The sequence below is a fragment of the Pimephales promelas genome, chromosome 1 (genome assembly GCF_988280905.1).
Source record: "Pimephales promelas chromosome 1, fPimPro1.hap1.1, whole genome shotgun sequence".
Taxonomy (NCBI): Eukaryota; Metazoa; Chordata; class Actinopteri; order Cypriniformes; family Leuciscidae; genus Pimephales; species Pimephales promelas.
Window position 1 is genome coordinate 17,651,083 of NC_142769.1, and position 10,476 is coordinate 17,661,558.

At 36.6% G+C, this 10,476-nt stretch overlaps 1 protein-coding gene across 1 annotated transcript; it reads left to right on the top strand.

The window, feature by feature from the left end:
* The first annotated feature begins 1,257 nt into the window (after positions 1-1,257).
* LOC148998400 (meiosis 1 arrest protein-like) lies at positions 1,258-6,760 on the top strand. The gene is made up of 4 exons (XM_089128420.1): positions 1,258-1,411; positions 2,552-3,026; positions 3,465-3,650; positions 5,041-6,760. The coding sequence occupies exons 2-4, from the start codon at positions 2,961-2,963 to the stop codon at positions 5,206-5,208; spliced, it is 420 nt and encodes a 139-aa protein (XP_088984546.1). The 5' UTR covers positions 1,258-1,411; positions 2,552-2,960; the 3' UTR covers positions 5,209-6,760.
* The last annotated feature ends 3,716 nt before the right edge of the window (positions 6,761-10,476 follow it).

Sequence of the window (10,476 nt, forward strand, 5' to 3'; positions counted from 1 at the left end):
CGAAGGACTGGATTTGAAAGGACACTGTTGAGAATTTATTAGCTAAAAGACTGTTTAAAAGAATAGTTTGAAGTTAAGATTTATAAGTTAACGTTTTGATACCCAACACTAAGAATAACAGTTCATGTTATCAGATATATGTGGTTAAAAAACATTCTGTTTAATTTGATTTGTGAATTGACTTCATATCCCACTAGGCATTGTCGATGGGCGTGGACACGTGATCCACGTAATGTTTATGTTGGGCATTCTGGGCAACCGCCATTATGTGAATGACTGCTGAACAAGCACGCTGTATTTTACTTGTTTTCTTTTATTAAACGTCAAAACCGAAGCAGCGTCTCACATCGTTATTCCCAGTTGAGAAGACGATAAATGTGTAACAGACACAGTCTCATGAGGCAGCTTTCCATTTGAGAAGCACCCATATTTGCCAGATGTTGTTTTATCTAAAGTATGAAGTTCCGGGGTCAAACGTCATAACAGGACCCTAATAATTAAGAAAAAAGGAGAAAGGTCATGGATTAAAACTGGTTTGATGTGAACAGCCTTTTATTATGAACCTCTGAAAAATGATGCTACTAGTTTGAATCAAGGTAAACATGAGTGTGATATCCACCTTATTTTAAATGTAAGAGTGGATGCAGCCATTTTGAACTTCCAGTCTCAGCTACTCCCATTTATTTTGGCTGTACAAAATAATTCTATTCTGCTTGAAACTGCAAACTGGTATTTGTTATTATATTATTGAAATTTATTATTGTAATCATAAACAAATAGTTTTACTGTTTACCGCACTACATATAGAGGCTACTGATTCAGGAGTCTTGCACATTCACAGGAAATAGCTTCATTCTGTTCTGTGTAATGTATTTCCCTTCCTCCTGTAGAAAGTCTGATGCTGGGGACAGAGATGGATCTCCAGCTGGTGGAGGGCACTGTTGTAGCCTTGGAGAGTGCTCTGAAAATGTGGCTTCATGACCAGGGCGGAGAAAGAGAACAACTGCACTTGTTGTTACCTGCTTCTCTCACAGCTCAGGGATCTTCACCACATCCTGCCAACAACAGGCCAAGCCCAGGTATACAGTTTATAAACGAAATTTAAGAATTTATTTCAGACTTAGATGTAGGTACATCTATTAAAATATGTATTCAATAATCTATTTCTTGCTGTACGCAGCTCCAAAATGAATATTTTTGCGTATTTGCGTTGTGTTAGGAGGTGTATGTGATGTTGCTTTTGCTGCATTTGCGCAGTCTGTTTGAAGTGCGACATGCAGGAAAGACTTCTCAGTCCAGCCCTGCTTCCCAGTAATCCTGACCTTGGAGTGAAGACTGAGAGCATGCAAGATTTCCAGCAGCCAAACAAGAGCCTGGTCAACCCCTCGCCACAGCGCCTACGAGTTGTCAAGTACAGTCTCGTCTGTAGTTAGACTTTGTTTTAGAGTTAAACTGTGAGCAAATGACGATAGATTAGCTTAACTTATTTTTATGAATGGGGTTTTGCCACAGAGCTCTCAGAGTGTTGTGATGTTTTATATTGTAATATAATACATCATATACCTGGGAAAGTCCATAATAGTGGTTTTGATGGCTTCTAATATAGATATATTGAATAGGAACACAAAAACTCCGTATGTATGTGGCCTCTGAAACATAGTTAATGTACAAGTATGACTGTGTGAGGGAGAAAAAATCTATGCAAAAGTCAAAAATATGACTGAGACCGCTCTGTTTGAGTCCTCTGTTTCCAACACAGTCATACATTGTGTTCCCCATGAGTGTTTTGCATATGATTTTCATGCACATGAGGTCATTCTTCCGGGCACTGTGAGTGTGACACAATCATACCACTTGTCCCCACCTAGCCATTATGGGACAACTTGACGTACACTTGCATAATTCCCTTTCCGCTTACACTTTTTAAGAAATGGATACCCCTTTTTGTTAGTAAGGATGCATTAAATTGGTCAAAAGTGATAGGAAAATATTTATAATGTTACAAGATTTGTTTCAAATAATTGCTGTTTTTTTCTGAACTTTATATTTATCAAATAATCCTAAAAAGTACTTTTTTTTCAACATATATACAATATATATATATATATATATATATATATATATATATATATATATATATATATATATATTTAGCACCATAATCGAATGATTTCTGAAGGATGGTGTGACACTGGAGAAATAGCTGCGGAAAAGTCTTAAATTAAATTAAAATATAAAATATTTATTTGAAATTGTAATATTTCACAATATTAATATTTCACAATATTATTACTATATATTTTTTTTTAAATAAGAGGAATCATAAATATTGCATTTAGATTTATGTTTAAATGATTAACTATTTCACACAACATAACAGGTGTATACATTCCACAAGAACTAATAATAACTGAATTTATACCATTAACATACAGCAATATCTAATCAATAACAAAAAAATAATAATATAAAGATATACACCTTTATATCTAGCTGGTGTGTGTCTGTGTGTGTGTGTGTGTGTGTGTGTGCGTGTGTGTGTGTGCAACAGAGTTCTTCATGCCGATGGAGTTTGTCAGTCTGTGCTGTATGGACTACCGCTCGTCATCAGACCAACCTCATGCTGGCAGCTGGACTGGGATGAAATAGAAACAAACCAACAGACATTTCATGCTCTCTGCCACATACTTAAAGTCAGTGTGTGTGTGTGTGTGTGTGTGTGTGCGCGCGTTCATTCATAGAGCACAACTGTGTGATAATCTGTTATTTAAGAATGTAGAAATGTTGTAAAAAAGAAAAGCTACACTATATATAAATCTGTTTGTCAGACCCGTGACTGGTTCCTGTTGGTACGCTCAGAGCCAGGGACAGGATCAGGTTCTGGTGTGCTCTCATACTATGTACTTCAGTCCTCTGGTTCTCTCTCTCTGCTGTTGAAACCTGTGCTGACACGAGAACTGATGCTCCCCTGCTGTCTGCCTGTCTCAATGGAGGACCCACCACTTCCTGCACTCGCCACTGTGGAGGTGCCATTACATAGACAGACATCTAATGCATAACTATCATTGTTTGAAAAACACTGTGACTGAATATCTCACTATCAACTTGAGTCATTTAGAATCAACAAATGCTTATGTGAATTCTGCAAATACTAGTACTAAAGGGATAGTTGATCCAAAAATGGCAATTCTCTTACCATTTACTCCAAATGTGTGAATTGTTTTTCTTTAAAAGATGAAATTTTAAAGAATGTTGGGGTCCAAACAACATTGGACACCACTGACCTTTCTTGTATACAATGTTCAAAAGACATACAAAGTATCTTTTTTGTGTGTTCCACAAAAGGTTTGAAATAACTTTAAGAGTAAATGATAATATAATTGTTTCCCTTTAAGGGAGTTTACTAACCCTTTACAAAATAACATGTTACACCTCCATGATGATTATGTGATCACTGTGTCCAGAGCTCCCTAGAGCAGCTTGAGAAGGACCCTGTTTTTAACCCTCTCTGTCTGGACTCCAACCTTTACCTGCACCTGAGATTTAGAGGTTTGCTCACCCACACATCTCAACCATTTGGAGCACAAGGCCAGGGCCGAGGCCAACGCAGGGGCGCCAGTCGACCACCAGAGGGCTCCACACAGCGTCAGGTTAGAGGATTAGAATGGAACAAAAATGTCTGAGATACAGTATGTACAACACATAAGTGAGTAGAACATAAATTTATAGATCTGTGTTGTCTAGAATTTTAATGATCTGCAGTTTGCTATAACTAAACAGTTTTAGACAGTAAGTTAGAGCTGTAGAATTATTGGTATTATTATGGTGAGAATTGAGTAACATGTTAATGTTTTAGTGAAATAGAGGAAATATTTTTCTCATACCTTCATTATAAAAACATAATGACAAAATATGGCATTAAACCTGATATTGTGCCAGTAGTGTTGGCTTAAGTTGACCTAAATAGATCAGATGTAATCAAGTATAGAAGAGGCGTGTGTCAAACAACCTCAGCAACTTTTAAACTAAAATGTCAACATTTTCAGTCTAAATCTGCTATTTTAGAAAACAAACTAAAACGCTAATGAAATATCTTTCTATTAACATCTTTTAACAAAGACATACACTATGGCAAATGGTTGAATTGAGAAATCCGTTGCATGTGTGATGTTGGAAAGGGAAATGTATTGCCCCTGAGAGCAAAAACGAAACCAAGCACTGGCCTAATACTGAAACACCCACACAAAGGGGAAAGACAAAAAGGGTAAAGGTAGAATGAGAGACATAAAGAGCAATACAAAGAAATGGGTTCCTATTTTGAATCTGGCCACAATTCGACTCAACGTGACCAATTTTCCAACCTCATGTGCTTTGTGATGTCACAGATTATAAATAGAAGAAAGATATTTAGCAAATTCAAAACAAAAATATAGTCATTCTTCTAGTGCACTGAAAAATACAGTAGATGTAACAAGCTAATCTTATATTCTAAATAAAGCATGTTAGTTCCTTCAGTTTATAGGGAGTTTTGTGTCAAGCTTGATGAATTATATTTTGCAGCATGATTTGAGATGAGCATGCAAGAGCATCTTGAGCTTCAGTGGAAAACGAACATCTGAGTGAGACTAGTACAATGAGTCACATGATCAATGTTGCAAATGTACTTATTTGATTAGTGACCTAGAAACATTTCCTATGCATTTCTTAATCATTTTTACATAATACTGTTCTTTGTTTAAAATACTTTCAATTAGATTTGAACCAGTCTTCTGTGCAATACTAGACATTTCTGCCTAAAAGGGCAAAAGAGAAGTGTATACAGAGAAGTGTTCGAAGTCACAATGACACCTATTATAATTTCTTAGCAAGCAAAAATTATTATCATTACTTTGGTTGAATCTTGAATCTTGAATAATCTTGATTTTTTTTTTTATGTGCAGCCAAACTTGAATCCTATGGTAGAGAGTTTGACATGATCTGGCTCTATGCTTGTTCTTGCTCACTCTCTCATTTTTCCTGTTCTGTCATTTTTGGTCGCAGGGTCGGCAGTCTCAGAGCCGTGCGCGAGCCACTGTGGCCCCTCTGCAGTCCATTCCTTTAAACAAGATGCCTCGCCCTTCACTGAACCTCAGCCACTCCCGACCCTGTGCCCCTGCCCTGTTTTTCCAGGACAGCTATGAGGAGGAAGACCCTCTGATCATTCAGTAAGCAGAGAGAGAGAGAGCAGAATACTTTCACTGTGAGAGGAAATCACACATTCACTCTCACACTGACTAACATCAACTACTGAGCAAAGCCAGAAATTCTGAACAGTCGTTTCTAAACTCCCACAGACAGGATGTTACATACTTGCACATGACCGGATATGTACTATTACATGTACTACTAATCTGAAAATGTATATATGTGCGGTGCAAACTTGGTTTACTATTTAGAGAACACAGTACTGTTCTGTGCAACCCTGCTTCTCTCATCTAACACAAAGCACATTTTAAAAATTCAATATACACCTTCAGCTAGCTATACAGACAAAAGAAACAAAACATTTGACGGCATATCATTTTTCTTTAGATAGAATTTAATAGTGCAACATCAAAGCTTCATTTATCTACTTGCTTTACACCTCAAATTAATTGACCAAATAAATGACCTATTACTTACCTCGTTACTTCTCCAAATAAAAATGTCAGCAACTTTGAGACTGACACTGCAAAAACAGTCCTCATATCTCAGACGCCCAGTATGCTAAAAACAAGCTGTTTTGTTACCCAAATGGTTGCAATTAAAACAGTCTTCATAGTAACAGCATGATTTCGCTCTTTTGGAGGAGTAATTAAACTAACCGTCATGCCGTACCGTTTAACAAAGGCCGCACCGCAACTGGGAAAATAGTTGTGAGTTGCTGAAAAGGAATAAAATACAAAACCACAGAATTGTAGAAGGAAAAGAATAAAGGCTGTTTAAAGCGAGTGAACTGCCTTCTCAGTGTAAATGCTGTGGCTAGAAGGCTCTGTAGAGAGTTGAGGAGGAAGAGGGCCAGAGTAGTGGAAAAGTAGAGCCATTGTCTTCCTTTATGGAAGCTGCCAGTACAGCCCCAAGGGAAACACACTGTACTCAGCTGAGCAGGAATTCAAGGCCTTCAATGAGTTACAGAGAGGGGGAAGACAAAAAGAGTTCACTGTGTGAAGGGTTCAGCGTTGGAGGCACTGGTTTAGAGTTGTGAGAGCTGAGGGATGCGATTCTGAAAGCAGACTGAGGTCAGAGCTCTACTAATTCTCAATGGGCCTCTCTTATACAGCCCATTAAGTATTGCCTCATTAAGCTTTCTGCCATTCCACCCACCTGGCACCGCCTACGCCTGACGTCTTTATGACATCGTGGTGAGGTTTGGCATTGTGCAAACGGTAGAAAAAGCAGAGAGATAATCTTACGTCATATTTTATGTTCACAATTTCCTAACTTGTTCAGTAGTTACGAAAGAGATTCTGAGAGATTTTTTTTTTTTTTTTTTCAAAATGACTCTATACTTCTGATTGACTAATGTCTTAAGCATGTGTTGTCTAAGGGACCAGTGCCCAAATCACTTAAGTTAAGAAAAAATAAAAAAAAAAACATTTATTTGAGTTATTGCTGCTACGGTTTTTCTTAATGTAGGGGGTTTGCAATTTTTTCACAGTATTGTTTAAAATCTGTTAAATGAAGTAGTTCTCTAGAACAATTTCATTTTTGTTTTTACTTTCCCTTTACTAAATATTGTACATTTTTCATAAACCAATGCACTATACTAATACTAAAAAAATGTTAATAAACAATGTTTATTTATATACTACATTCTATATTTCTATTAACATTATTATTACTTGGATAAATGTTTTTTTTTTTAAATATTCTTTGCTGCTGTTTAATGTTTTGCTTTTTCCCTTTTAAGAATAAATAAATCTTGAAAATAGGGATACAACGATACCACTTTATCCGGAACAAGTCCGATACCGATACTTTAATTTTTGGTACTCGCCGATACCATATAACCGATACCTTTATTTTCACTGCATTTGTAATTTTAAATGTATTGGTAGAGAAACCAAAATGATATAAATCATATTAGTTGGCTTAATTTGTTTCTCAAATAAATATTTCCTTCAGTTATTTCCATGCTTAATTAAGACTGCTAAAATGCATTGTATGCGCTTCTGTTACTTTCAGTCTTCATTCTATTGCTCTATCCTATATTAACTTTCATTTAATAGCACAGCACATATTTAGAGCGGCTCCAGCAGGGCTCAGAGCTACAAATGTTTGGACACCAGTGAAATATAATTAGAGGTCGACCGATTCATCGGTTTTGCCGATATATCGGTACCGATAGTTGATTGGTGGAAATATCATTATCGGCAAGTTTTTCCATGTTGCGTCCGTTGCTGGAGTGGCTGAGAAGTGCGTACGGTCATTACACAGCACAAGAGCGCTCAGAAGAGACTGCTGGCATTATACAGAGCGAGAGCGGCCTTTAGAGGACAAATAACAAACAATCACTGGCTGAGTTGTTTACGTTAACACGTGAGGCTGTGCACAGCACAGAGAGTGCTGACACTTTAAATGCGCGTTTAAAACACAGACAGCGAAACGGTTTGAATACAGAACACTAAAGTACATATTGCCATATCATTATAAAGTAATTCATTTATTGACTAGATGCTGCATTAGCAGAGAATTAACAGCAGTATGTTTGCTTTCGAGTCTGAGAGGAAGGGTTAGTTGCATACGGCGAAGTTGCATATTTAAAGCTAGTTACGTGATTGCTTTCTCAACATTGATATGTTCATGCAGCTGAAAGAAACAAACAAATCAGAAACGCATTCGATTTCAGTTATTTTTTTTATTACTTCAATATATGTTGTTATTTCAATTAGATAATCATCAATTGTTATGTAACACATAAAGTGAGAGACTACATCTAATATTGGTCTACATTTATGTAGTTTTAATGCTATGGCCTTTGCCGTTATTTAAATATGGCCATCTTTAAAGGGTCACTTTACCTCTGGAAATATGAATGTGTATTTAAAATGGGTAATTTATGAAGAAATGTGATTTTTTTTTTTTAATTTGGTGCTTTCTAGACTGAGAAAAGCCAGAAAATGTATTTTTGGCTTATGTGGATGAAAGACAACAACTCCCAGAATGCACTTGCTTCGCTGCCCTAGGAGGCCACGCCTACCAGTAATAGCGCAGTCGGTAAACAACAAGTCTAGGCTACTACAGAAAATGTGTTTCGAGATCGCCCAAAATGTCCGGGATTCTGCTTTTGCGTTCTACAGTCGCTATTCATCATGTTTACTGTGGCGAGCAGGACGAGTGAGGGCCGTGCGGAGAACGACGCGAGGCCGGTGGCGTGATTACCGATGAGCGACACCTGTGAGACGTAAGTTACCGGTCTCGTATATCTCACGGAGGAGCAGGAATTTTCTTAGCAATGTTAAAACGCACATCAACTGATCCCTTTTTTAGCGTTCATGTAAACACTACATTCAGATTCACCAATCAGAATGAATTCAGTTAGATTGAAACAAAAGCTGTACATGTAAACAATGCATGGCGACTGCAGAAAGCAAAAGCTGAATCCCGGACACATTACATCGACGGCCGGCTAGCTTAACTTCCAAAAAAGATGGCTGAAACTATGTGTAATCCCAATCCTCCATAATGCATTCGTCTGCGTATTCAGTACCTTCGGCCTTATTTTCAAAAAGTTTCTGCCAGTGAAACCCCCCCCCCCCCCCCCCACACACACACACACACACTTCCTCCTACAATGACGTAAAATGAAGATTTCTGCATCATTGTACGAGGAAGTGAAAAGGGTAAATAGCAGATTGCTCTCCTCTCAGGGGAAAATGAGAGAGTGTTGCATGAACATTCAATACTATGACTGGATTTCTAACAATGGAAAGCTTAATGCAAATGGTTGGAGTGTCCAAGCATGACTCTTTGGATTTATATGAAATGTTAACACTTTACAATAAGATTCCATTTTTAGCATTAACTAAGGTTAATAAATGTTGTAGAAGTATTATTCACTGTTTGTTAATTTCAACATTTAGTAATTTTAAATTGAGTTTTAATTTTAATTTGATCTGTTGTTACCTTAGTAAATGTACTATAAACTAACATGAACAATCAATTGGTACAATTGTATTGCTCAAATAATAATGCATGCAATAAAACTGTATATTGTATATTGCATAATGCATAGTTCATGAAAGCTATGTGAAAGTCATGAAAGTCATCCTTGTTAACAAATGGGACTTGCAAAATGTTACCTATGAAATTTACAAATGTTATGTTATAGCTAAAAAAACACACATTTGACCTGTAATATTTTAATGTTTAAATTATTTTCTGTAGAGTTTGTTCTTTAGAAGTTCTCATTTTAATATATTAATTTTTATATTTGTATTTAATTTAGCACATCTCAGTTCAGCACTGTTTTACTTGGAGTTTTATGTTCGTTTTTAATCCAGTATCCATTTAAAAAATATTGGTTAAAAAAAAAAAAATCGGTTATCGGCATGCATGGTCAAACCTAAATATCGGTATCGGTAAAATCCTGTCGGTCGACCTCTAATAATAATTATTTATTCCAATGGGCTATATGCAAGCATAAGTTCCGCATTTGACGCAAGGATGCTCGTCCATTTCCGGTTGTGGAGATTAAAGCGGAGGAAAACGGGACTATGGCAGAGTCTTCAAAATGTACTGTCCTCCCGTCTTTGAAACGAAATGTACATACGTTTAGATGTAATTTTATATATAGTTATGTTTATTTAGTATAATTTTAAAAAGAAGCATAAACACAACGAGGGGTGTCTGTTTTATCTGTTTTTGTGACTAACGTTTCTTTAGTATATCCATGGAGTATAAAATTCAATATACATTCTCGGTTTTGCATTGGACTCTACGATCGGCGGAAGTTATCGAGCATCCTTACACCTTCACCGGAAATAATGCCGTGCATAGAGCCCATTTCTATACTACAACAAATCTACATTAATCAATCAAATGTGAAAAAAAAACACTGCATATTCATTACATATGCATATAAATTAAATATAGATGGATCTTTTTGTAAAGTTACAAAAGGTAGCCTGAAGCTAGTCAAGAGCAGTGACTAATATATTTGTTTAAATAAAATAAAAACAGCAGCAGGTTTATATAAACCTGCTGCCCCTTTAAGACCAAACGAATGGACCCCATTTGAATATACTGTCTACGTTCACTTGAATTCGTCAGTACAAGCAAGAGTGTTAAAAGACAATTCAATTCAGTATTTGCGTGTTGAGACACTGGTTTTCAGGGAATGCGCTTTGGATGTTTGTGTCCTTGGAACTTCTTGACTTGGACACGTCCTGTAATAATGTAGGGAATCACTCGTTATACATAAATCAGGTACCAGTTCATGTTTTACTTACATGTACC

Coding starts and splice junctions, on each gene's coding strand:
- LOC148998400 (XM_089128420.1), top strand. CDS start 2,961: ATGCTCCCCTGCTGTCTGCCTGTCTCAATGGAGGACCCACCACTTCCT. Junction 3,027..3,464: donor CTGCACTCGCCACTGTGGAG/GTGCCATTACAT, acceptor CACTGTGTCCAG/AGCTCCCTAGAGCAGCTTGA. Junction 3,651..5,040: donor AGGGCTCCACACAGCGTCAG/GTTAGAGGATTA, acceptor TTTTGGTCGCAG/GGTCGGCAGTCTCAGAGCCG.